This window comes from Sciurus vulgaris (assembly GCF_902686455.1).
Source record: "Sciurus vulgaris genome assembly, chromosome: 8".
Taxonomy (NCBI): domain Eukaryota; kingdom Metazoa; phylum Chordata; class Mammalia; order Rodentia; family Sciuridae; genus Sciurus; species Sciurus vulgaris.
In genome coordinates, this window is record NC_136468.1 from 140,710,803 (window position 1) to 140,738,366 (window position 27,564).

The 27,564-nt window shown below is 51.6% G+C and overlaps 2 protein-coding genes across 6 annotated transcripts in view; one reads left to right on the top strand and one right to left on the bottom strand.

The window, feature by feature from the left end:
- The window catches only part of TESC (tescalcin), a 38,613-nt gene extending 36,863 nt beyond the window's left edge, over positions 1-1,750 (top strand). For 2 of the 3 annotated variants that reach the window (XM_079151565.1, XM_079151566.1), the window contains exon 8: positions 1,481-1,750. In XM_079151565.1, coding sequence (XP_079007691.1) covers positions 1,481-1,558 — 78 coding nt within the window. In that variant the 3' untranslated portion in view covers positions 1,559-1,750. The remainder of the gene's footprint in view (positions 1-1,480) is intronic. The other variant, XM_079151567.1, reaches the window with a different exon arrangement.
- Positions 1,751-8,637: 6,887 nt separating this feature from the next.
- Positions 8,638-27,564, bottom strand: part of FBXW8 (F-box and WD repeat domain containing 8) — a 102,383-nt gene continuing 83,456 nt past the window's right edge. For 2 of the 3 annotated variants that reach the window (XM_079151014.1, XM_079151013.1), the window contains 4 exons: positions 24,838-24,965; positions 12,401-12,574; positions 10,053-10,163; positions 8,638-9,435 (listed from right to left, as the gene is read on the bottom strand). In XM_079151014.1, coding sequence (XP_079007140.1) covers positions 9,291-9,435; positions 10,053-10,163; positions 12,401-12,574; positions 24,838-24,965 — 558 coding nt within the window. In that variant the 3' untranslated portion in view covers positions 8,638-9,290. The remainder of the gene's footprint in view (positions 9,436-10,052; positions 10,164-12,400; positions 12,575-24,837; positions 24,966-27,564) is intronic. The other variant, XR_013765713.1, reaches the window with a different exon arrangement.

The window sequence follows — 27,564 nt, forward strand, 5'->3', positions numbered from 1 at the left end:
AATAGAACCTGGAGGGGCTCCCGGCCAAGCCATGCAGCATAGGCCTGGAGTGGGGCGGGACCCGGGGCCGAGGGCTCCCCTGCAAGTCTGCCCTCCGACCTGGCCACCCACCTGCAGATGCACGGGGAGGCAGGTGACGGGGCAGGACGCACAAACCCAGCTGCAAGAAGCCCAGAGGGGACTGCTGGGTCATGGGTCGTGCATTGGCCCCCATCTCGGGACTGGGTAGGCGGGTGGACAGGGGCAGGCCAGATCTGTGGTTGCAGAGGGTGGCTCTGGCCCACACTGGGGCCTGCTGGTGCAGGGAAGTGATCCCCAAGCAAGACAGCAGAAGGACGACCTAGAAGCTGGGGAGGCAGGGAGGCTAGGGAAGGAGAGGCCATGGATCTGAACACGGGATGGATTTCTTCTTTGCCCCGAAGGTTTCTCAAACCTGTCCCTTCACCTGGGGCTCTTTCATGACAAACCAGGTTCCCTCCGCTCCCCCTCCTCCCCTCCCAGTCCCTTCCAGTGGTAGTGGCAACCATGCTGCTGCCCAGCACTTAGCAGACACCACCCTGGGGCCAGGCGCCTCTCTGGAGACCCTCTCATCCCCCAGTGAATGGAGCTGCTCGGCTGGGACCAGATTTGTCCTGCGTCTCTCACAGCACCCAGGTCAGGTGCAGGGACTGGGGAGTACTTGGCAGACTTGGGCAGTGACAGGAAGGGCCCCACGGCCTCCTGTCCCTGGGTGCCCCGGCGGCTCTGTCCTGATGCTGGGTGACAGCGTGAGAGTTGTACGCTCTCATGTGAGCAGGGAGGCGGCGAGAAGCATCTCCCATCTGTGGCGCCCCGGCCCGGGCTGCCAAGGAGTAGGGGAGAGCGTGGCTGTGGGGGTGCTGGGGATGGTGCCAGCACCCTGGCCAGAGCAGATGGTGACCGCAGTGCCAGGTGTGTGGCCTGGGCATGAAGGTTAGGGAGGAATCGCCTCTCCCGGGCATGAGCTCGTCTGGTGGAACGTGGTGACCTCTTGGTGGTCACAGTGACCAGACTGTGGTGTGCTTCTCATGCACGATGGTGGCCTGCTCACGCCTCGCAGCCTCGCAGCCCCTGCGAGCTCACGAAGTCCCCGGAGGCTGATTCCACCCGAGTCCCTCTGTGTTCCGCGGGGTGGGCGGCGGGTGGGGTGGTCCCCACGTCGTGGGATGGAGGGTTTGGTGGGGCTGCGGTGTTGGGTGAGGGCGAGGTGGAGGTGCCAGCAGGGCGCGCGGGCTCGCAGCGGGCTACGACAGTCTCAGGAAGCATCCAAATGTCACAGCCGGTTACCCGGCAGGAAGACAGATGGGATTTGTTCTTCCTCGCTCAGCTCGGTCCCAAAACAGCCCCTGGCTCTCACCTGCCCGCGCCTCAGCTGGGGGCAGAGGAGGGTGGGCAGGAGGCAGGGGAGCAGGGGACCCTGCTGCCAGAAGCGGCCGTCCCTAACGCCACCCGGTCCCTCCAGATCTGGCAGGGAATTGACATCGAGACCAAGATGCACGTCCGCTTCCTTAACATGGAAACCATCGCCCTCTGCCACTGACCGCGCTGCCTTGGAGAAGCCGCGGCGAGGGGACAGCCTCGTGGGCTGGAGTGGCCCAGGCCCGGCGGCAGCCTTGGCGGCGGCTCCTGTGAACACGGCTACTCGCGCCCTCCTGTGCCACCCAGGGTATGGTATGTGGGACTGGCTGTTTTTATCTCTAGTGACAATAATAAAAGGAGGTTTATTAATGAACGCGCTGCCGTCCGTTCCTCACCCGCATTCAGCGCGCCGGCCGTGGGGTGGCCGGGGAGCCGGTGGGGCGGATCATCGTCAAGGGCTGGTGTGGAAGCGGGTTGGATCCGGTGCCTCTGAATGGGGGAGCTGCTCTCCTGGCGCACAGTCCACCTGCCTCCTCGGCCAGGCCGTAAAGCCCAGAAGCGCTGCTCTGCTCCGCGTGTCCAGCGGGGCCGGGACTCGATGGAGGGGCTTCCTCAAGGTCCTGAGCAGCCTTCGCACAGGGGGAGCCCTGGCATGCGCCAAGCCGGCCACGGGCCCTGGGGTTCCGGCTGGCTGGCTGCGGACCCCAGGCTCTGATGGTGGGGAGGCCTGTGACCGGGGCTGCCCGTCCAGGCTCCTGTTGGGCTGGGCCCGCCGCACACGGGGGACTCTGGTCCCCACGCACGCAGCAGAGGCCAGGGAAGCGTCGGGTAAGCCTCTCCCTAGACTCTGGCTGTCACCTTCTGAATGGAAGAAGGCATGGGAAGGCCATTGATCCTGGTCAGCGATGGTGGTGGAGGGTCGGCGGAGGGCCATGTGGAGCTGCGGAGCTGCAGAGCACCCTGCTGACTGCGAGGTCTCTGCTGCCCTGGGGTCCCCAGCAGCTGGCTCTGAGTGCGTGCCTACTGGCCCGGGGCAGTGGCCCGGGCTGTGCATGGTTTTAGCGATCTTCCTCCCGGCCGCTTGCTGGCGGTCCCCCTTCAGGTGCCCCGCTCCTGTTGACACTGCCTGGAGGTGGCCTGCCAGCCTTCCAGCAGGTGCTCCTGATCGCCGGCCACTGCTCTCTGCATGCTTGGTCCTCTGGCCAGTTTTCGGGTCGAGTGTGCTCTTTCTTATCTGCTCAGACCCTGGCCTTGGGGTTCAGGGTGCAAAAGGCACAGACAGGCAGCCGTGGGCCCACGCCCGGCTGACCGTTCCCCTGCAGAGGCCGCTGCAGCAGCCCCCGCTGACATCCTTCAGGCTGGGTGCTGCCCACGAGCAGCAGGCACCTGTTCTCAGCTCCCTGCGCTTCACAAACCGTAGCACCAGGCGTGGCTGTTCCATGTGGTCGGTGACGTTGGTGCTTCGTGTGATGCAGGTCAAGCTTGCACGGAGCGGAAAGGAACCAGGCGTCTGCTTTTCCACCCGCCCTGTGGTTACCCTTCTGCTGCAGAAGACCAGGTTGTTCCTTGATGCAGTCACCTGAAGGCTGTCTGGGGGAGAGTGACTCGTGCTTGTTGCGAACAGTACTGACGCCAGAGTGGGGTGGCTTATCACCAGCGTCATCTCGGTGGAAAGCTTCGGGGGGCTGCCAAGGGAGCCTCCTGTCTCTGGGCTTTGGACAGGGGTCCCCAGTCACCTGCCTGCAGGTGGTTGTCCCAGCCAGGTGATGGCAGGCCCTGGTGTCCCCAGAGGGCTGAGCTGTGTAAAACAGGCTCTTCCAGCCCCTGAAAGAGGAGTCTGAGGTGATTCTAGGCACGTGGGTGTGTCCTGGGTTAACAGGTGCAGCAAACACCAACTTCCTGGCACACGGGGTGTCTGCAGGCTGCTGCTGGGGCAGAGGGACAAGCTGGTGCTTAAATTTGAAAGGCAAACCACAGCAGTGTGCTGAGCTCAAGGGGCTGTGCCCAGGGACAGCCTAAGGGGCAGCAGGATGGAAGAGGAGTTTGGGGACCAGCAGGCCCGGCTGAAGCAGGTGCCTGGCTGTGATGTGGAGCCAGCAGGGGGGTCTGAGGAAGGCCAGTCTGCAGTGCAGACCCAGCTGCCTGCCGCGGGGGTCGGAGGCCGCACAGCTCAGCGTGGGTAAGATAGCCTAAAGCCACTGCCAGGGACCTGCTGCTGGGTTGGGACTTAACTCGGGAACCATGTGCACTTGGCGAGAGCAGGAACGGAGGTGGCGGCCTCTGCTTCCCGGCCGTCCAGCGCGAGTGGCAAAACCCTGCCACCTTCCCAGGAGAACCCAGCTAGCTTCCTAGGGAGGATGGCCTCCCCCATGGCCCCCGGCCCTCGGGGTCCTCTTAGCTCCTGGGCTATACACTGAAGATCTAGAAAGGCATCAGGACAGCAGGGTGGGGGTCTGCAGCATTATGAGCTCCTGCCCAGGAAGTGTCTGACACCACGCTCTCCTGGCCTCCCTGTCCTCTGGCCCCAGCGAGTCTAAGCAGGCTGACAGCCCGAGTGCGGGGCTCTCCCAATTTGCTTCTATTTCGTTCTTTTCGACAAAGGCAATTCATGAATGTAAAATGCTTTTTATAAATAATAGATAACCCTCCTTCAGTCCGCGCACCCAGAGTTGGGAAGATGTGGCCACACTGGGCATGCATCAAATGAGCTTGCTGCTGCAGACCGCAGGGGGCGGCCCCAGGGCCTTTGAAGCTTTGGGCCACAGCGTATCTACACAGCTGATTAGATGAGCCCTTCCACGACGGGCCCATCGACGCTGCTCAGAAGGAAGCGCCCCTGCTCAGGAGCACCGAGGGCGTCTTCTCCCCGCAGGGCAGGGTGCCTTCCCACAAGTGAGGGGCACGAGTCGCCAGGACCTCTCTGCCCAGCTCCCGGGCTGCGAGCAGGATGATGTGGCCTGGCTCTCGGGGGAGCAAATGCCTCCCGGCAGAGCAGGCCAATTCCCCAGGGCCTCTGATCGTCAGGCACTGAGGGCTGCTGCTCTGGGCTTGGGTCGGTGATGGTGAAGTCTGCGTGGCGGGAAGGAAGCAGGTAGCATGGGAACAGCTCCTCTCACCTGTGGACTGTCCAGGAGGGCATTTCTGGCTGCACAGACCCTGACCGAATGCAGCCAGTCCTCATCCCTGGATGGGGACATGAACCAAACGACCGGGGTGTCTCACCTGTGGCTGCCCCACTGGGTGGTGGTATTTGTGCTGAAAGCTTTTCCAAGATGTGCAAGTGATTAGAAGGAACTGGGCAGAACTCAGGACTAAGTCAGATATCTGCAGGATGCCCATGAGGTACTCTGCGGTCCACAGGCAGTGGGTGGAGGACACTGAGCAGGGACAGCGTCCTCGGCTGCTGGGCACAGGCCACTTTCTCTGTATTCTTGAGTCATTGCTGGGAGTCAAGCTGCAGGTGGGTCCTACTTCTATACTGCAAGTTACCAAGGGGAAAAGCTGGCTTTTTGAATGTTGCAGGAATATGGTGGTTTGACACAATCCTACTAGTTTGGTAGGTATACAAAAGGGCCACATAATGGGAACCCGAAGGGCAGCTCTGGGGACACCAGCAACGGCCACATTAACATGAACTATGATGAGCACACGGCCAGGTCACCACAGCCTCCAGTTCTGGCCTCTTACAGAACAAAGTAGTGCAAGACTTTAACAAAACTACTATTTTCTAGTCCAAAGGACTGGAGAGTTCCTTTGTTTGGTACCAGGAGAGGGGCCACCTACGGGGCTGGTCCTTGCCACAGCCGTCGCGCCTGCCCACGCCTGCCGCTGCCGAGGGTGGATTCTGATGTGCTGCCAGGGGTGCTGCGACCCAAGGAGCTGATGGAGTTAAAAATACAGGTTGCCCGGGGGAGGGCGTTGCACACTGCCTCGCGGGCTGTCCTCCCATGGTGACCACGACCAGGCCTGGCGAGCTGAGTGGGAGGAGCCAGGACCACAAGCACCTTTGTCTCCAGCTCTGCCAGCAGGGTCGGTGGTGGGTGGACATGGCCCCAGGAGGACGCAAGCCCTGGATGAGGGACTTGGCTGCTCAGCTTCCCAGTCTGCCTGCTGAAGCTCAGAAGTCAGAGCATGTTCTTGGTATGGGTACCCAAGGGCTGTTCCGGTGGGGCGGAGTGAGGTCAAGGAGTGTGCGAGGGGCTCGCCACCACTTCATCCTAGAGAAGCAACAAGGCAATGTTGGCGCTCACACTGGGCAAGGACGGAAAGCTGGGCAGGACGGGCTCAGCTGTGGAGGGCAGGGCCTTCTCCCCACCCCCCCTCGGAACAGAAAGGCTTCCAGTGCGGAGCAAATGGCGGCTTCTGGAAGCTCACATTTAACATCAGAGGCCAAAGGCAGGCCGGCGCCCGTGTGGCACACGCTCGAGCCCAGCAAGAGGGAATCTGCCATCGCACATTAGAGGCGACTCTGTCCAAGTCGCCGCAGGCCCTGCTGCATAGCCAGGTAACCATCTGGCCTGGCTGCGAAGGGTGGCATGGGCAGGTCTGTGTGGCTCACAGCACCGTGGCTGGGCCGGCCAGCACCATCCGCTCGCTGCTGTGCAGTTGTTCTGCAGAGCAAGGGCCCGGTCGGGATGGAGACAGCCCTGTCTGGGCCACTGTCACCGGTCCACCTCACAGCAGGAGATGCACCTTCACCAGGGTAAGTGGTCTCTGCGTGACTCTGAGCAGAGCTGGCCTGCAGCGATGATGCTGGCCACCTAACAAGTGGGAAGTGCCACCCGCTTCACCCGCTAAGTCCCGTCATCCCAGGTGTGGGACAACCATAAATACAATTTGAGGAGAAGGAAAAAGAAGTACTTTTGAAATAAATGTTTTCAGCATTCTATTTTGAGAAAAATCAAGAGTATCTGAAAAAATAAATTTTATATATAAGAGGACATAAGCTCTAGGTTGATTTCCGATCTATTTTAATGCACCTGGGTCAGTGTCATTGAAAGATTTGTGGACTGGAAAACTTGGGACTTAATAGGTTAAACTCAAGGTCTTGAGTTCTCGGGGGATAGGGATCGGAGAGGGGTGTCCCCTTTCTCTTACAGAAAAGACCAAACCTCCACTGCTGGGGAGATCCAGTTTCTTCTTTGATCAGCGAAGCCTGAGCAGTCAGCCACGACAGGAAGACGCTGAGTCCCTAGGAGAGCTTCTAAGTGTGACTCACTGCCCGGACCAAGGCGGACACAAGGCAGGAGCAGAGGGAGCTCGGGGGAAGGGGGATTCAGACCCTTCGATGCAATGAAAGGGAACTGTTTCCTTGAAAATAGCCACACTGGAGGCTGCGTGGGTCACACTGTGGACCTCTGACCCTAGACTGGGACTGCCTGTGTGGAGGCTCGGGAAGACCCGGCTGAGAGTAAATGGTGAGGGAGCTGGTTCTGTGCCGCGCTGGGGCCTGCCGCCGTGTACCCTGTCTGAGCGTTCAGACAACTTGAGCAGTGAGAAAGTTCCAAACGTTTAATAGCAGAACAGATAAAGGCAGGCAGCACATCTGCGTTTGGGGTGAGACCCTGTAGTGTGCTGCCTGCCACCACCCCCGTGGCACGTTTGAGTCTTCCGTTGGGGAGAGCACAGGAGGAAGAGTTTGAGAAGCAGAAGCACTAAAAGGAAATGCAGACGCCAAATCCACTCAGCACGGGCCGAGACGCAGGAGCCCACAGGGATACGATGGGGTGGTGGCCGGGCCCGGCCTTTCCTCACCACAAAGGTTGGCTTACCTGCCGTGTACCTACCCTGTCAGGGCAGCTTATTCCAGCTGAAAACAGACTGAATTTGGCATGCCTTGAAGATTTCGGTGTGGGGCTGATAATTCTTCAAAATTCCGGGCTATTTTCGAGTGGGAGATGTGTTACAAACATTTTCACTTGGGCTATTAGCAGGGAATACTAGTAGTTTAAAGCTGTTTTTAATTTAAGAAAAAATTTTCTGCATCTTGTTTGGCTGTGTCAATGTTCTGTACCCACAGAATGAAGGGCTCAGACCGGAAGGAGCCGCTTCCAAGGAGAAAATTCTCCCGTGGCCCACTGCGGGAGAGAAGCCAAGCATGGTCCGCAGGAGCAGGGCACGGAACACCCCTGCGGGGGGCGGCTGGCTCGAGAACCCAAGCGAGGGCTGGTATGTAGCTCCATGGCCCAGTGCTGGCCGAGCACGCGTGAGGCGCCGGTTTCGATGCCGAGCGCACATGAAATCACAAGATAAAGGCATGCCGTCCACACGCAACTACAAAAAAAAAAAAAAAAAGGTAAAAGACCACCAGCAGGGGACCCAGGTGCTGCAAGGCAGGCTGAGGGGAGGTCTTGCTGGGCTGGAGTACGGCTCCCTGGCGGTGGCTCTTCATCTGCTGGTTCTCCTGGCCAGCTGGAGAGGGGTGTTTAGGGGCACTGACGTGAGCAAGCCGAGACCCTCCCCAAGCCTCAGCAACGGGGACAGCGCCTGCCTGGTAGGGGCCCTGGATTCCTTCCCAGTCCGGGGATCCATGCTCACTTCTCCTCCGATGAGTGTGGCAGGTGACTCTCATGCTGAGGTCAGCATTTTTCTGTCCCTAACTGTCCTTACACCTTCTTTATCAAGAGCTGCACAATTTGTCTTCGTGTCTGCTCTGACCTTTCAACCTCCTTCCTCCACTTTCTCTGGGCCCGGAGCCTCTCCTGAGCATCCGTGATGAGGCCCCATCTCCACTGGGTCACTTTTCCTCTCAGCTCAGCCCCTCCTCTAGATGTTCACTGTCGCCACTGCCCTGGGAAGAGGATGCGCATCTCCGCTTTCTATTAGCAACACTCTTAGCTCCAGCTCTGAGGGTGTGGAACCTTCGCCTTGTGTTGCTCTCTAACTGCTCTGCGCTGGGGTCGGGGAGCTGGCCGCGTGTACTCACCCCCGTGCAGGCAGGGCCTTTCCCTCAGGGCCTATGGATATCTGAAAGCACACAAGTGCCAGGCACACCTACTGGCCTCGTGACTCCTCCGGGGCTGTAGGTTGTTCAGGACTCCATCTGCTGACACCGAGCCTGCCTGCAGAGGCAGGTGACGGAGCCTGGGGCTCTTATGCGAGGCAAGCACTAACAGCCTGTGTTGAAGGTGGAGCAGTCGCTGCTGCTGAGACCACTCGAAGGGCTCCCTCCTTTGGGAAGGGAAGCCACCCTCGCCTTCGCTCTTGCGCGGTCTTCCTTTGTCTTCAGGGTTGAAGGCACTGTCCCTCTGCTACTGCTCCCTTTGGAGGATGGCTGTTTAGTCAGTGAATACTGAGAAAATACTTACTTTGTGTCATACATTGTGGACAAAATAGAAAGCAAAATAGTCCTTATTGAAATAATTGTATAAATATATACTTATAAATCATGGTAAAAGCTATGAAAAAAAAAAGCACTGCTCTCCAGGTGACACTGGGGAGTGTGAGGTGGAGCTGAAGGAAGCCACCCCGAGTAGATACATGATCTCTGAGCCAAAGGAAGGGCCTCGCAGGCCCGAGACCAGCACACCCCAAGGCCACAAGGTTCCTGAAAGGGTCTGGAGGCTGGGAAGAGGCCACCAGGGCAGGAGCCAGCGTGCGGCCGAGCCTGGTGGTACAGAGCATGTGGCTCACGAGGCCTCCAGCTGGGCCAGGGAAGGGCCATGAGGGAAGGAGGTGAAGTCTGAGTCATCAGCGTGTCACTCGAAGCCACAGAGAGCAGGGTGAGATGAAACGAGCCGTGGCGCACACCCATGCTTTGCACACGACTGAGAGCAGCTGAGGCAGCTGAGCGTGCAAGCACTTGGGCGCAGCTGGCGTCCCCAAACCCCTTCCATCCCGCAGAGCACTCTCCCGTTGTTTCAAAGGTTAAAAATTGGTCCTTCCCATTTTTTTCCCTGTTCTCAAATGAGGCACTAAATATTGTCATAGGGAAAAGCCAGCGCAAGGTCGTAGTTGTAACTGGTCATGGTGTCACAGGATGAGCGGCAGACGGGAAGAGGGCTCTGGAAGGCCAGCTGGTCCACTGCAAACTCATAGGCATGAATCAGCCCCCGGTGTCTAGAGAAAGCGGAGAGGACAAGAGGTCAGGACGGCATCCCTGGCCCTCACCCCAGGGGTTCTGTGCAGAAGGCATTTGAGATGGGACAGCAATTCACTTTTGGGCCCACAGTGTGTCAGACACTCAGAATCCTGGGACTAGAACAGAGCAGGATGTGGAGGCAAGGCCCCTGGAGGTGGGGCAGGTCAGCTGCAGGGGAGAGCTCAAGGCAGGGGCACTAAGGAGCCAGGACAGCAGTCCAAGAAAAGGCACCTGAGCCCGCCTGCACAGGGATCTCTTCTGACTGGCAGCTGAGTCACCAGCAGACTCAACAGGAGCTCTGAGGACCAGCCTGGCACTAGGACTCAGCACAGGCAGGTCTGCAGGTCCGCAGGACTGCGGCGCTCAGAGCCTCTGGCATGCGCCGTTTGCCTGGCTCTCTGGCCTGCACCAGATGCAGCGAGTGGCTTCTCCTGGCTCCGTGGCAGTCATGGGTAAGTTCCCAATTTCTACAAGAATGGCCACACCTGGGGTCCCACACAGGGGGCAGGTGGCATGGGGTTGTCTATTAATGAAATCCAACGAAGATCATCCTCGTGGGCGCGTGCAGATCTGGCCCCCCGCAGAGCCCACTGACCTCCTGTGAGTGGCGAAGCTGTCCAGGTCTGAGTGCCGCACCACCCTCTCGTAGGGCACGTTGGCTGTGATGAGGCTGTGACTGGTGAACGCGATGTGCCTCACAGGGTGCCTGGGGCCCGGGAGAGAGGGAAAGGCCGTGAGGTGGAGCCCGGAGCTGCGCGCAGCCTCGGGAGGGAGCCTGGAACCGCCAGGCCCTCTTAGCCCTGAAGGGCAGCGCCTGGCCTCACTCCCGCAGCGGGCGTGATGGAGACCCCGCGCTAACCCCGGTTTGTAAATAAATCTGCGTGTCCCACATGCACTCTGGCTGACACACAAGGACAAACTCAATGTGAGGGAAATGGGAGCACACAGCGCAGGCCAGCCCCACTTCTGCCCCCTTGGCTACAAGTCCCTGGGCAGGGGTCCTGAGCACCGAGCCCGGTGCCCCGTCTGCACCATGTGGGACGTTCAGTGGTGATCTGTGAGGCTCCAGCCACTCAGGACGACAAACGTCGCCTGTGCTTGGGCTGGGAAAGCAACTCAGAGCACCTTGGCAGCAGCAAGCCCAGCAGACTTCCACTCACTCCAGACTCTCTCCTGCAGCACTACTACGGTCACAGTGCCGAGCTAGGAGATGCCTGGTGACACACGGCTCACGCAGGTGGATGGCAGGTGGATGGCAGGTGCACGGCTGCCCTCAGTGCTCAGCTAGGAGGAAGGGAAGACGCATTCCCACGGCATCCAGCAAGGCCACCATGGCACAAGAGAAGTGATAGCTGCCAGGACTGCACGTGACGGAAGCGCCTGGGAGGGGAGCATCCAGGGCTGAAGGGACACCAGGCCAGCACGGGAGTGGCCTCTTCAGGCCGAGCCCAGGGTGCTATGGCAGAGGATGCTCCTGAGTAACAAAACCAAAGGGGGTGTCAGAGCCCAGCCAGAGCCCAGCCCAGCAAGGCAAGAGGCCCACTGCTTGTCACTGACAGATGGGGAGGACCTGGAGAATGGCCAGGGAGCCCCAACAGAAGGAAGGATGTGAAAGTGACAGCACAACATGGACTGTGCCTGGGATGGGCAGAGGGATCAGGGAGGGCTGAGTGGGTCAGTGAATTCCGTAGAGAGGAGGCCTCGGCGGTGCCGGTGGAAAGGGCCAGTGCTGACGCCATGGAGGCAAAAGCTGGGGCTGGCCGGCAGCTCAGGGGAGACCTGCTGCCACGGAAGGGCCAGTCAGGAGGGTGCAGGGAGCCAGCGCGGCCATGAGGGCAGGGCTACTCAGGGGTGGCCCTACAGCGCCAGCTCTTTCCAAACGCCAGATTGTCCTCAAAGGCAAATGCTTCTGGGAGTCCAGTGTGAAACTTTTACTTGCTTTTGGCACCACCTGGTGGCCACAGTGTATCATCACGGAGATAGGAAAGGGCCGGAAAGAGCCAGAACTGGGTGGTGCTGAGGCCACCTGGAGTCCTGTCTGGAAAGAGCTGCTGGCACTCGCCAGCACTGCTGTCCATTTCCCCTGCTGCCCGTTCTTCCCTTGCCATCTGGGGCCTGAACCCAGGAGTGCTCTACCACTGAGTTACATCCCTGTCCCTTTTTGAGATAGTCTAAGTTGCCCAGATTGGCCTTGAAGTTGCAATCCTCCTACCTCAGCCTCCCGGTTGCTGGGATTACAGGTGTGCGGCCACCTCACCCGCAATGTCTCTTTACCAAGGGGCATCCCTTCCTCTGTGGAGGTGGGAGTGGGCTCAGTCGGCTGCGGGTACCTTGCTCTAGAGGTTAAGAGTGGGGTCGCGCAAAACTTTTTAATCAGTCAGGCACTGTGAGTCTAAATGTGCCTACATTCAAGAAGCCATGAGCCTGTGCTCAGGATAGTATCCATTTCTCTTCAACACTCTCAGTAAAGGCTGAAATGGTAAGTTCCTCGCTTAAGGCTGGAACACTTCCAGTTCCAGGTGCCTCTCTACACAGTGTGAGGAACGTTCTGGCAACAGACAGATGGGTCTGCAACCTGAAACTCAGGGTGCACGTTGTCCCACCTGCATCCCAGTGGGTGCACATCATGGTCTAGCCAACCTGGCTCCCTACATTTTTTAGCTAGTTTGAATAAGATGAGGAATTCTAAAATAACCAGGACAGCACTGATTAGAAACTGGGCCTTCTTAGGGAAGGCTGGGCTCTTCAGGGCTGGACACGAATCATGGCAAAGCAATGCTGTAAGAAAGGAGCAGTAGCACTTCAAGCCTCCGTTTCCTCATCTGAACGCTGGAGGCGGCAGCACGGCCCGCTCACAGGAGGCGCTCGAGGAAGCACTTGGTACAGTGCCCGGCTCGGGGACTGGCATGATCCCTCCTAAAGGCACCTGTGGGACAAGCTTACCTAGAATGGACCTCCCACAGCTTCCGGTTCATCCGGTAGTCCCACACAGACACCAGGCCTTCCTCGCCTCCACTGACAATTTTCCAGTCATCCATCTGGACTGCGGAGACCCCAAGCTGGTGGGCGGAGAGCGACAGGGCGATTTTATCAGTGCGGAGGTCGTGGATCCTCACCCTGGAAGGGCCAAAAGAGCGTACGGAAGGAAACGACGTTAGTGCTAAAGCCTGGACTGCCAAATTCCTCCTCAGTCGCGCCCACCTGTGTGCGATGTTCCCATGCAGGACGACTCCAACTGCAAACATCGATGAAGCGGAGACAGACTATTCTCTCCTAATTAGCACTCTGCCATGGTTCCCAGCACCCACGACCATTTCATCAGAATGGCTGAAAAGCACACGGAACAGGGCTGGGGTCGTGGCTCAGTGGCAGAGCGCTTGCCTAGAATGTGTGAGGCACTGGGTTCGAACCTCAGCACCACATATAAATAAATAAATAAAATAAAGGTATTGTGTCCATCTACAACTAAATACACACACACACACACACACATATATTTTTTTAAATACATGAAACAAGAGTGACTGAGGGCAAGGATATTAGCTGCTCTGTCACCTGTCTGATCTGCTCCCCAGGATGAGACACCTGCAACGAGTGCATGTCCCGGTAGGGGTAGGTGACATCTGACTGGCACAAGGACTCCTCATGGTCTTGGCCTGGAAAGCCTGTCCCGGTGGTAAGTTTGACCAGCACAGTGATTTTTCTGGTGGTATAAGATTCCATTAAGGGCAAAGGTAAATCGCTGCCACTTGTCTGTGACACAAACCCTTCCCTGGCCAGGAAACTCTTTCCTGACTTGTCACCATCTTGACACTTGGGAAGTATTTTTATGCTTGAGCCCAGCAGAACCATGATACGTGTGTGGACACTTGGTAGTCACTTACCTGGAGACTTGAAATAATTACTTGCCTGATAATGATCTGGATTTAAGAACCTTTTTATACAAACACATGCTCGATTTTCACATGGATGAGTTAGAATGAGTCAGAAATCTTTTACCCACTGCAAATACCATTATACTTAGTTCCTGAAACAAGACCCAGTAGCAAAATTGAATGTGGCAAAATGTAAGCAAATTAATTAACAAGTAAGAAGCTGAATTTCACAGACCCTATGACACAAATCAGAAAGGAAACGACGACGGCTGCCCTGAGAAGACCCTACCGTCGTGTGGGATCACAAGCGTGTTCGACACAAAACATGGTGAGACAGGATCAGTGCAGACGCTACGCCCGGCCCTGCTCACTTACCTGCAGAGTTCAGTGTGGGCGGGGATTATTTTGAACCAAAAAGTCTAGGCTTAGTTTCCTAGGAAGTCTGAAGATACGATGATTTGATTTTTTATTTTTAACGTGAAAAGACAAAACTGAACTCCGATGGACGATCCCTGAAAGAAATCCCAGCAGAGCCTCAAAGCGGGTGAGGCTCCCACACAGCTGTGGCGTGACAGCGGAGCCACCCTCAGCGTCAGCATGTCCGCTGGGGCAACAGGCCGCCTCCCCTTCACAGTGGACTCACCACGGGCACACAGGCGTGAGCCAGTGGCAGGGCGGCAGCTGCAAGTCAGCGCCAGGGGAGGCGGGGCTCAGGGCGAGATGCCTCAAGGCCTGGTGAGCGCCCCTGGGAACCAAACCCCACGAACTTATTTTCTTTTTTATAGATGGGGTTGGTTTGTGTCTCGTTTCTTTAGTCATTATAATCTGTTCAGCTTTTCTGCTTTTTTGATTTAATTTTCTTAAACCTCCAAATTTGAAAATTTAGATGAACAAATGACTTTCTAGGAGAAAAAAAATCACCAAAACTGTCCCCCAGCCTGGGAAAGGAAGGCAAGCTCCCCGGTCCCGGGAAGGTAGGGCGTGCGTGGCCACGTTGCACCTCAATCTGCCACAGAGGGGCTCAGCCTGGACACCCGCCAGCACAGCTTGCCGCCCTACTATGGTAAGAAAAACCGCCTCGTCGTTTCCCTGGGTGCTGGAGAAAGCTGGCCTCGCACGGCCGCTCCTAGAGAGAAGCCCTGGAGAGCGAGGCCCAGGCTGTCCCGCTCCAGAAGTACTAAAGCCTGCGAGGCGCGGTGTTAGAACCAAGCGGGCCAGCTTATCAAGACATGACAGTCCCAGGGAATTCAGTGATGATTCAGAATCAAATATGCCGAGATCAATGACTGTATTATGTATAAATAACCGCTATTTTAAAAATGCAATCAAGAGAACCCACTTCTCTAAAAGCAGTTAAAAGCAAAATACTCTAACGTCTCACAGTAAAATAGATTGCAGAGGACTCAGAGGGTCAGGCACAATCACACTGAGCACGTCTGGATAGGGGTGACTTTCCTAAACATCATACAACTCCGAAGCCCAACAGAGATTTACGACTGTACATAAAAGAATTCTAACTTTTCCCCATATGGTGTGAGGGATTGATAAACTGAGGAAAATGTCTAGAGGGCGGCCACCTTCCTTCAAGTTAATAGTAAAAACCAGTAACAATATTAAAATCAAGGCAAGGACATGAAGAGCTTCACAGGAAAAGTTCAAGTTTCCTGTGACAAAATGAAAGCTGCGGCGCGCCACCACTTGTCCCCTCAGACCCTCTGACGAGTGGGCGTGCCTGCCGTAGGATGGAAGGACACAGAGCGGGTGCTGAGGTACAGGGCAGAAGCCACAGGCACTGTCCAACCGAGCAGCAGACACACCTCACTAAGACAGAACCCAGACTCCATCTGCACGGTGGGCAGACACAGCCACGGCCACAGCATGAGTTAAAGCTGCAAAAGTGGGGCCTGTTTCAGACAACCTGGGACCTTCCAGGGCAAACTGCTTAATAATGGGGGTTAAAATATATCTAATGTCCTTTCAAATACACTGCTGAGCTCGCCACCCGCATCTTCGCAGGGCCATGCTGACACCCAGATGGGGTACCTCGGGCTGCCTGTCGGTGGGGGCAAGGCACTGGTGGGGCGCACGTCAAGACCAGTGGGTGTGAGCCACCAGAGAGTGCAGGAGTCTAAGACCTGGGCCACGCCCAGCAGGGGATAAGAGTACCAAGCCTCCTATTTTTAAAAAAGCCCTACAAAACTTCTATATTACGTGAAGATAAAGTCCCTGTAATTAAATTCATGAGATTAGAGCATCTGGATTAGAAGACAAATTTGGAGAAATTACAAGAAGGGAGCACAAAGGGATAAGGAGAAGGAGCATGGAATGAGGAGTTGAGACATGAGGGACAGAAGGGGTGGGTCTGCACACGTCCAGAAGAGACGTGTAAGTTCCAGAAGAGCAGAGAGTGTAAAAGCAGAGAAGCAGCCTCGGTTAATGGCTGCTGTTTTCCCAGGATTAATGCAAGTCATACACACTGATACTGAAGGGCGCTTATCAGAGTAGAAAGAAATGCATGCCTAAGGCTATAATTTTTAAAAATGAGAAAAGACAAAGTTCTTAAAAGCAACCTGAGGGGGGAAACATTACCTATTATGGAATGATAATCAGACTGACAGGAAAAATTAGAAATGACATTAAAGTCACTGTGAATTCCAATGACTGGATGTGGATGGCACAACCAGCCAGGCCATCAAATGACTGTTGGTTGAGCAATTACAGTGCATGCTACGGTGGAACACACAGGCATCAGCCAGGCAAATCGACACCACCGACAGGCATGGCCTCCAATACGCTCCCCCCCACCTGTGGACAGGTGCATTGGGGGACACACCGTGTTACCTATCAGGATGATACCTATCAGGACAGTGGTCAACTGAGAAGGCTGACCATGCTGCTCAGGAAAAGGGGTGCACAGAAGACCGACTTCCTCAATGCTACCTTGTGCTTTTAAATCCAACTTTGAAAGTGCATGCTACTGTTGAAGCAAATAAAAATTCTGGAAGGCATACTGGAAATGTTAACGGCAGCTACCCTGGAGGACAGCCACGGTAATGGTAAATGAGAGCCATCAAGAGGCTCCTGCTTTTTATTCTTGACACTGTCACGTTGTTTAAAAACAACCAGGACGGCACCAGACCTTCGAGGGTACTGGTCATGCACAGTCTTGGTTCTTCACATTATGATATACCTTACCGACACCCTCATTTGTATCTGTGTCATAATGCTTAATAATTTATTTCTTAGGTAATGTTACGTGGAAGCAGGATGTTGAAAAAACATGGTCTCAGAACCCAGAGGCGAGATGCATTACTTCCTCGTGGCTGGGCCACGTGAGCAGCACAGCGGTGCCAGTGACTAGGGGCCTGCAGCTGTGGAGCGGCATCCATCCCCATCTCCACTGAAGGGTCTGGGACTGGAAGGATGCAGAGGGAGCTCCAAGCCTGCTCGGAGAACAAAGATCCTTCTCCTCTTCCCATGCAGGGACGCCTATCTTTAGGCCTTTGTAGGAAGAACTGAGGCTATTTGGGCGAAGAAGAAAAAGCCCAGATGCTGTACGAGGCCGAGTGCCTGGACCACAGAGGGGCCCTGACAAGGAAGGGGGATTTCCAGCCCAGTACTTGTCAGTGCGCATGTGGTTACTAAGGGTCTATTTTTGCCGTGGCAATTTTCATAAAGAGCGCCTCTGTTGAATATTTATACTCCATAATTTACAGTTTGGCTGTTAAGGAGACAAAGGCAAACACAAATTTGGTCCAGAAGTTCAAAGTTTGCCATCTGTTTTCCTATTGTATTTAGACATGAGTATGGACTGCTCCAAACAAAATAAACAAACACACCAAAAGATGCAGCAGTAGTGTGTTTGATGTCACCAAGGACAATAAAACAGACCAAAACAGACTTGAACTTCTCCCCACAGGAAGAAAGTAGCATTTTTCTGACAACTCCTTAGAGAGGCATGACTCTGGCTTCTTTTCCACAGAAATCGCAAACATCTCCATGTGCTAAGTCCACCCAAGTCATCAAATTCACATTAAGAAGCAGGTATCAGCCTCGAACATCTGACAGTGTGCAGCACCAGCCTGCAATGCAGCGTACCTTGGCACAGGCTGTAACCTCAGCATTCAAATCGAACACTTGCCGCTGGGAAACAGGTAGCACAGCAAATGGGCACAAAGATATGCCAGGACAACTGATTCCAGGGACAAAAAGAAGCCAACAGTGGATATTACAAACTCTATCTAGCGAGTATTTCATCAACTTTGCCCACTGAAAAGAAAAATAATTGGTCGGAAAGCTGTGATTGTATTATGTTTAATATTCATGGTCGGGCTGAAGGACTGTTCCAACACTCCCTCTCTGCAGCCCCTCTCTAATGAAAATCACACCACAGGAGCCGGCTCTTGCCCGCCAATTAAAACAAAAGACACCAGAACCTTCCAAAGACTCCAGCAGAGGAGCATCCATCTGATGGGCAGGAAAACGTGCTGGAACGGAGAGGGAGGCACGCTCTGGTTGGTCCTGTGTGAAGAGCTTTGAATAACTTATTATAACACTTGCAGATGGAGTGAGTGCAACACTGATGCCCCACTTGCGCACTCTGCACCAGCAGGCGGCGGACCACAAGCCACCACAGCTTTCTATTTGTCAGGCAGGAAGGAAGCGGAGAGACTCTTTAATTGGGGGCCACAAGTCAGGGCTCACTTCCTATTGGTTTGGATTAAAGAGTCCCATATGATAATAAGGTAAATTGTATTTGGTGGCAAAGCTGAAGCCTATTCAGACTCTGGCTCAGCAGTTTCATTAAGAAGGACCTGACCTTCTGTTATATTTCCACCCAGATAATAGAGGGAATAAGCAACAAAGCATTAAAACAGGCTTTTTTGTTTACGATCAAATTAATTGAGAAAACTGGTGTATATTTTTAAAAAAGAAATCAGTACATAATTCTGTTTGATCTCATTGAACGTGAGCTTTGAAAGAGGATTTTAAAACATAACCTTACAATACCAAAATCAACAGCTTTATCCACACAGCACTGATGGCCTTCAATGAAATGAATGATTCATTTTAAACAGCACCTAGGAAAGCACGCATCTGCAGGCTGACCTGCCCAGTTTCTTGCAACTAGGCCAGTGCTCTCTGTGTTTTAAAGCCATGTCTCTGAGGTTTAGAGTTCTCTGTATACAGAACAAAAAGCCTGCATGGTCAGGAGTAACATGTCTTGGGGACGGGTCCCTGAACCTTTCTGGACCTCCTTTTCCTCAGCCAGGCCAACATCGAATGGTCTTGAAGAGCTCTGCTACACCCCAAATTCTGTGACCCACGACACGCCAGCCCATGACACTGCGTATGACAATGAGTCATGGACGTAAAACAATAAGGCACATGATCCCAAATTGGAAGCACTGAGACTATTTTTTTTTTTTTTTTTTTGTGGTGCTGGGGATTGAACTCAGGGCCTTGTGCTTGCGGGCAGGCACTCTACCCACTGAGCTATCTCCCCAGCCCTGAAACTTTTTAAATTTTAAAACCTTTGTGACTATTTGTATACCCATGTTGCACACAAAGATTTCAAAACAAGTTTTTTACTTTCATATACAATGATGCTGTTCAGCATGCCTGACAACTGAAAGCTTACTATATAATAACCACTAAATTATAATAAAAAAACTGTAGGTAATCAAGACAGTGTGGTACCAGCAAAACATGGACATACAGTACAATGGAAGAGAAATAAGAGTTTAGAATAAGCCTTTAAATTCATGGTCAAATTTTCAAGAACGGGGCTAAGACAATTCAGTGGGGAAAGAACAGTTTTTAAGAAACGATGCTAGAACAGTTAGATGTCCATGTGAAAAAGAGTGAAGAGGAATCCCTGCCCCACACTCACTGTAAAAGTGAACTCCTAATGGACTGCATACCTGAGCGTAGAGCCAGAACTATGAACGAAATGCAGCAGTACATCTTTGTGACCTGCATTAGTCGTTTCTTATGGGACACCAAAAGTGCAAGCAACAAAAAAGCAGATCAGCTTCATCGATACTAAAAACTTCTGTGCTCAAGAAAGAGGAAAGACAGGCCACAGAATGAAAATATTTGCAAATCATGTATCTGATAAGGGACTTGTATTCAGAGAAAATACATAAGCAACAACAATAAAATAACCCAACTAAAAATGGGATTTGGATAGACATCTCTCCAAAGAAGATACACAAATGAGGAACAAGCACATGGAAGGATGTACAATACCACTAGCATCAGGGAGACGCAAACCAAAGCCACAAGGAGGCAGCACTTCGCGTTCATTAAGATGACTCCAATCAGACAGTAATGTCAAGTGCTGGTGAGGACGCAGAGAAGACGGAATCTGCATGCAGTGCTGGCAGCTGTGTAAGATGGTGCGGCCACTTTAGAAGAGAGTCTGCTGATTTGTCAGTGGCGAAAGGTGGAGTTATCACATACTGCAATTCCACTCCCAGGTATACATACCAAAGAGAACTGAAAACACGTCCACAGGAGAACTTAAACATGGATGAGGGTAACAGCATTAAGCATAATAACCAAAAGGTAGAAACAGCCTAAATGTCCACTAACTAATGAATGGATAAAATATGGTCTATCTAAACAACGGGGTACTATTCAGCCATAACAAGGAATGGTGAGCTGGTGCACCTACAGACTGGGTCTCTCTTGAAGCCACTGTGCAGAGTGGGGGAAGCTAATTGCAAAAGACCATGTACCATTCCTTTCTTACCAAGTGTCCAGAACAGGTAAATCCATGCAGAAACAAAGGAGATGAGTGGTTTCTCGGCACTGGAGGAGTTGCGGGAAGTGAGCAGTGACACTAATGGGTATAGGGTTCTGTTCAGGGTGGTGAACGTGTTTCAAAGCTGATGATGCCAACGGCTGCCTACCTTGTGAACTCACTAAAAACACTATTCTACGCTATTTAAATCTCTGAATTCTATGATATGTGAAGTCTATCTGAATAAAGCTGCTAAAAATTAAGAATACTGGGAGGGGAGGGTTGTGGGATTTGTTGGGTCAACAAATGTTGCCTTAAGCAAGTAACAGCTTTTACTCTGATCAAAGCCCTACCACCAATTTTTGCTCTGGTAAGCTCCATCCTAGATCCCTAACGTTCCTGGGGATAAGAAGCAGATCACAGGTAAGAAGACCGACAGCCAGAGAACAGGAAGGCATTTCATTTAACACAGCCCTTGACTGTCAACTATGTGTTTCTTTAAATCATTTATAAGAAAGCAGGAGTCCTGATTCCCGCCAAGATGGTCAGCCCACCACTGCCCTGACCACTGCTAAAACCCAAGGAGGGAAACCAAGCCCCTGTGGACACTGGAGAGCAAACTCAAGCCCCTGGACAGTGGAGGAGAGCCTGGGCCGGGAGCAGCTTGCAGAGGAGGTGCCCCCTTGGCCTGCGTTCTCCCACAGCTCGCCCCAAGGAGCTCCCACAGGAGAGCCCCGCAGTGGAGCACGGCTAGAACAGAAAGTCCACCTTTCTGACTACAGGAACCAACCAAAGGCGCCCCTCAAGTCCACAAGAGGAGGGTGGGAGTGTCTGTGGGGTTTCTCGATCTCCTTTGTGGCTCTGCTGCAAACACAGCCCCTAGTCACAGAGTGGGGTAGAAAACTCGCACAGAAACCCAGTCTTCCGGCCATGGGACCAGGGATAGAGGCCCCTGGAGACTGGAAAGCTAAGGACCAGGAGAAGAGGAAGCTGAAGAAAGGGACTCCACAACATCGTACACGAGCCACGTGAGGCCCAGCCTCGGCTCTGAGCACTTAGGGCAGACCTGAAGTGCATCGGGAAGGCTGTGAGACCTCAACTGGGATGGCACCACCCCAAGCCTCAGGTCAGCCCCTACACGGCGTGTGCGCAGGACGGACAACCACCAGCGAAGTTCTGAGACTGAGCTGACACTGTACTCAGCACCCACAGAAAGCAAGACAGTACGTGCAGTCTGAACCTAACTGGGGCGACTGACTGCCTATTAAAAACATTCGCCAGAGGGTTATGTAATTGGATCCAAAATACGTGATATTTACAATGTCCAGGGATACAATCCAAATTACCTGACACATCCCAAATGGAATGAAAAAGGAAAATGTGATCCATTTTCAAGGGGAAAAACAAGTAACAGATGTCAACCCTAAGACTTGGGGAATCCCAGACTTGGGGAATCATAACTATAGAGCCCCTACGACAATCAGATTCCCTGAGGTAAAAGTAAAATGAGTAAAAGTGACATTCTTAATCAAGAAATGGCAACCATGAAAAAGAACCGAATAGAAGTTTTGAATATCAGAAAATACAAAATCTGAAATAAAAACTGTCTGGATGAGCTCAAAAGCAGAATGGAGATGACAGAGAAAACAATCAGTGAACCTGATCAGTAGAAATTACACTCTGAAGAACAGAGGACAGTTTGGGAAAGCAAATGAGCTTCAGTGACGTGCTGGTCTCACGCTCATCACTGAAGTTCGTGAAGGGGAGGAGAAAGAGATTAGTGCAGGAAAACTGCAGGAGAAAATAATAATTGAAAACTTCCCAAATTTGGTGGAAGACATAAATTTATAGATTAAATCTCAACGCTTCCCAAAGAGTTCACACTAAAATCACAATCACCACCGCCAAAGTGACCCACTTGCTGCAGACTTGTTCTTGGTGATCCATTCAAGCTTCTCATACATGTCCTAACTCCTAAGCTATGAATTCATTTTGGCCTTCAATGAACAAATACATACTTTAACACCATGGGCTGTAAAAGTGACCAGTATCTTATGCAATGTTTGAAAATGCTGTCAACTGAATTTATGATGCCACTGAAGTGTCTCGCCCTGATGTCCCGGATGAGAGCACGCTGGGATAAATGCGAACACCACGGAGCCCAAGACAGACGCGGGAAACAGGGCAGACACAACATCTGGGTGACACCTAATGACCAGGCACTTGCAAGAAAAGATAAACCGTGCCTTTAGAAAAGCTCACTCACCTACGCTGGAAACACTGCAAACTCACACCTCCCTCCCTCCCTCCCAGCAAGAGCAAAAGCACCACCTAGCAGCTTCAGCCCAATCTCTCTCTTACCCTCCATCAGGCTCTATTTGCCCTGTGTTTTTTCCTGAAAAGGGTGACAAGATTAAATTAAAAATGGAGAAATACCTAGCTTATCTCCCCCAAGAAAACAAAAACAACAACAAAAGCCAAAAAAACAAAAACAACAACAAAAGACTTGTAAAACCCCATCCAAGTTTTGCAAGCTACTCAAATGCTTTCCTTACTTTTAATGAAGAGTTACTTTATTTAGTTTTGCCTTAATCTGAGATAGTATCTTTAGAATCCATTTCCTTCTCAAATTATTTATAAAGTACTAAGAGAATACAGAGGCAATTAAATTTTTAAATAAAACAGGGAGGTTCCAGGGTTCTTAAAATCTCATCAGTCACTAGTGACAGCCAAGGATATAGTTCTCCTCACAATGGCTGACCCATTCCTTCTGAAATAAAACACAAGCACTCAAACCTGGGTGTGCACCTCCAGTGAGATCTTACCTATGGTATTAAGCCTGTAGAGAAAAAAAGCAAGACTTCCCTCCACCTCATTTAGAAGTCAATTCTTTCCTTTTTCCAAATGTACAATTTTAATTTGAAAACAAAGTACTTTTAATCCTATATTTCAAGTGCATGTTGCAGACCTAAGTATTCTGATTCAGAGTTTTCTTACATGTGAAGGTCAGCCCCTGCTGTGATCAAACATCCCTAGGACTAGCATTGACTAAATGCCACGCTGGATACCCAAAGCCAAATTCCAAGTCACTGGTCTGTTCATTTTCATCCCTAGAGACAGAGGGATTACTTAAAATGCAACACTAGATTACTAATGAAATTTATGTAACATGGTCAAATCTGGACTTCAAACTGACCAGAGAGGCCTTTCAGAGTTGACATGTGGCTGGACTTCCAGCAGTGGACACACGGTAGGGCAGCTTTACCTAGTGCGTGGAGGACTCCTGACTGGTGAGCTCGTGTGCAGCTGCCCACGGGCAGGACAGTCTGGAGCTCACTGTTTCCTGAGAGCTAACTGAGCTGCACTGTGCACAGGCAGAGGGCTCTTCTCTGCAACACTGTCTGGGGCTTCCTGGGAGCCTCACTGTGGCTCGACACCTAAATGCTCACAATGCAAACAAATTTGAGGTTTAATCTACAATCCCGAGCTTTTCCATTTGGATGTCCCCAAGAGCCCTCTATGTTTGCTCTCTTTGAAAACAAGTAGAGACTTGGTTCCTGTGTGGAGATCCTATCAGATGAGCTTGGAGCAATCTGATTTGTTTCATTTGCTGTGCCACGTGCAGAGGCCCCTCAACAAGCCTAGAGTTTTAAGATAGAAACTGGACACACACAGAGCTCAGAGTTCAATGTTCAAGCACCAAAATATCAACCATTTTCAGAGACCCTGAGAAAAACAAAATGACAAGAGAATGTTTTTTCAATGAAGCATACACACATCATCTTTTGCTCTAGATGGGAGGTAGGAAGCTAGATGGGTGAAGGTTGAGAGTTGAAAATATTATTTGATAAAATAATTATTTTTGCAAGCTATTGCACTGGTGGGACAGAGGTCTGAGATTTGGCAAGGAGGAGTGCCTGCCTCATGAGCTGATGCCCACCACCGAGCAGCCCACCACCTGCAGCCTGGGGCCGGGCCCAGGGGAGGGGCGCCAGCAGACCCTGGCGTCCAGCCATGCTACCTCTCTTCAGGGTACTGGATCAGACACAGCAGATAACCAGCCAAAAAAAAAAAAAAAAAAAAAAGGCTGAAAGAAAAGGAAAAGAAAAGACGGGGGGAGAGGGAATGGGGAAGAGGAAAAACCTAAAATTTGGACTCAGAGGGTCTTTCAAACACTTTAATCCTTTCGTGCTGATGGTTCCTGGAGCGTCCAGGGCTGGCACTGGACCCAGTAGCAGGAAAACTCGACTCTCTAAGCCAATGCATTAAAGAGAAGGCTGCTAATCAGCTAAATAGAAACTGGAATCTGTTCACATCAAGTCTCTTTTCTCCCCCATCACCAGAGGGACACCGTAGTGCTCTGAAACACACTCTTGACATCATTTGGCAGACAACCCTGTTTTGTTGAACATGATTCATCCCTTAGGTTATTGTTTTTAATATCAGAAAGTGAGCTTTTAAATGCCAAAGAAATTTTGCAGCAGGGGGACAAAGGATATTCCAAGTGGTCTTGCTGGACCTTCCACCAACTGTGTCCACCAACTGGCTGAAAAGAAAGCCATCCCGTGGTGCTTCAGAAATGAAGCAGAGGCCTAGTGAGACCCAACTATTACCAAATGCAAACCTGTGGTCTCTCTCGAGATCATCGGTCTGGTGGGTAAGAACTCAGTGGGCAAAGCTGCAGCATGGGAGCAAAGGAGCATGAGCAGCAGACCGAGCGGCACCTCTGCCAAAACTGCAGTGGGGCTCAGACGTACCTCCTGTCCATGTTGCCACTGACCATGAGGCTGGGAGGGCTGTTCCTGAGGTTGACACAAGTGAAGTCACCAAGTGCATTACCCAACTTCGAGAGGCAGCGTTCAGCTTCCAGGCTGTACACCAGGATCTGAAAGAGGAAGAGGAACATGCTGGTCTCAGTGCCTCAGTCCACGTCCCTTCACCACTGTTCAGGGCGTGAGCATGCCATTCAGGTCCCGTTGAAGAAGGTGGGCTGCTGCTGAGTCTCTTGGCCATTTCCAGGTTACTCACAGAACAGGGGAATGGCCATTAGAACAAAATGAAACGCGAAGAAACAAGAGGAAAATCCAAAAAGCGGCTTAGGCCAAGGTGCAAACAAACTCATGGGACACAGAGGAAAATGCCAAATGGAAGTCTTTAGGTGCCCTAATTTTAGAAACCCATGTGCATGCTGGGCAGGTGCTCTACTACTCAGCTACACCCCAGCCCATATATCCCAATTTTTCAACAGAAAATGAGGGATGGAAACTAAGGGTCATCGATTGCTCCTGATTTAGAAGCAATGGAACTTGAACAAGTAATGGGAAAGCCTGCAGACGACCAGCTGGAGTCTCTTCCTGCACTGGCACCTCAGCAGGTAAAAGAACGGGCAGGGCAGGCACCAGGAGAATGAAGCCTGCATTCACCATCAGAGGATTCCTGTGGACCGCAAACCCAAACCGGACTCTTCTTCCCACCCTACCTGCTGCTCTGGGGGGCTCTCTTCTGTAAGGCATGGAAGCAAACAAGAAGATGCCTGAGCGCTCCAGACGGCACATCTGTCATCCTGGGACATCCTGTGCTTTCTCTCCAGCAAAGTGGGGAGGGGTGGGGGAAAAGGAGGATTCTGGGGAATCTCCCTAAAGATTCTCGGGAAGCTCCCCAAAGATTAAGTCTTTCACGTTAAAAACAAAAACAAAAACAAACAAACAAAAACTCAGCAATTCAATTCAACTTAATTTGATTAACATTAAATGTTAGCAACGGATCACTGTGGTAGGTGCTGAGGACACAGTCCTTGCCCCAAAAAGTTGCCTCACTAATGTGAACCCCGGCCAACTTCTGAGCATAGTACCTGTTTTGTTAATAATATGGTAAATATTTTTAAATTAATCACTGAAATCAAAAGTTTTAATGATATTCTTGTGTGGAGAGATTCTCCTCTCACAGCACCTGGAATGATGTGCTCTTTTCTCGGTGACCTATACACTCATCACTAGCCAGGGTGCAGAGTCTCATGCTGGCACTGAGAAGTTAGTAACAGATTAAACTGTCTCCACCTTGAAGACCATCGATTTCATTGTCAGCACTGGTTTCTAACAAGTCAATCTTTGGAAATTCCTGATACCTGAACTATTAGAACGCTAAATAACTATTGCTAACAGCATTTAGAAGGAAACATGACAACTTCAGAATTCAAAATGCCTTCTTTCTGTAAGACTAGAGAACTAAAACAAGTTTATGACTCAGAAAAAATTAACAATTCTAAGCCAAAATAAGATTATTATTCCAAATAAGAACATAGAAATAATTCTTTCTAGAAAATTCTCATCTTCAGCAAATAATCTAAAAACCAGATAAAATCAACTCCTGGAGTAAATGAAAAAAATTAAAAACAGCAGCCTGATGGCGTACTAACTGCGAGTATTTCAAATGACCAAAAGAAGTTTTTCCCATTGGCAATTGGGGATTAAACCCAGGGTTCTTTACCACTAAGCTATATCCCAAACCCCTTTTTTATTTTGAGACAAGGTCTTGCTAAGTTGCCCAGGCTGGCCACAAATTTGCGTTCCTGCCTCCGCCTCAGCCTGTGCCGCCTCACCTGGCTTCCAATATTAAAAACACAAAGAAATGATAAACGTCTAAGGTGATGGATATGTCATTACCCTGATTTAATCATTATGCATTGTATACCTGCATTGAAATGCCGCGCTGTACCCCATGAATATGTACAGCTACTATGTTTCAATTAAAAATATGTATAATTAAAAGAAGCAATATTCTGCCCCTCCTCATCACCAGAGTTTTCAATATTTTGGAATCATTATTTTCTTGTTTTTAAAACACTTCAACTTCTATAGCAGGAAGGTGGGCCTTCAGTCAGTAGAATGTCCCTGGTAAATGCAAGCCTTGTAATCTGATTCGGAGTCAGTCATATGTCTTTACTTTTTCTAGAAGTTCTTTTCTGACAAGTAGATGAATCATCTCTGAGTGATTCAAAAAGACTCTCTGCAAATTCATCATAAAGACATCTAAGTCAGCAGTCAAGAGTCAAGTATTTTCTAAAATGTTCAATAATTCAGCGAATCAGAACTACCCAAAGAGTACCTTTATCATTGCGTTTAGTTAAAGACCACAGAGATTAGAAAACACATTACCGTCTCAGAGGCGGGTCTTCCACGTTACAAGTCCCTTAACGACCTTTACCATGGCTCTCTCCCTCCCTCCCACACTCTCTCTCTTTTAATAAGGTTGAGCAAATGGGACTTCATTTTATCTGACTACCACAGACTAGTGAGATTAATTATTCATGCTCGCACTCTCTCTCTCTTGTTAAGACCATGCATTAGACTAATTTTTCTCTTTATTGCCCTAGTTGGGTGCATCTCAACGCACGGTCACTTGACTCATTCTCAGAGGTGTACAGACATGCTGAAAAGAAAAAAAAGCTACCCAGAGCTCCAATCTTGAAGAAAACGCTGTGCACT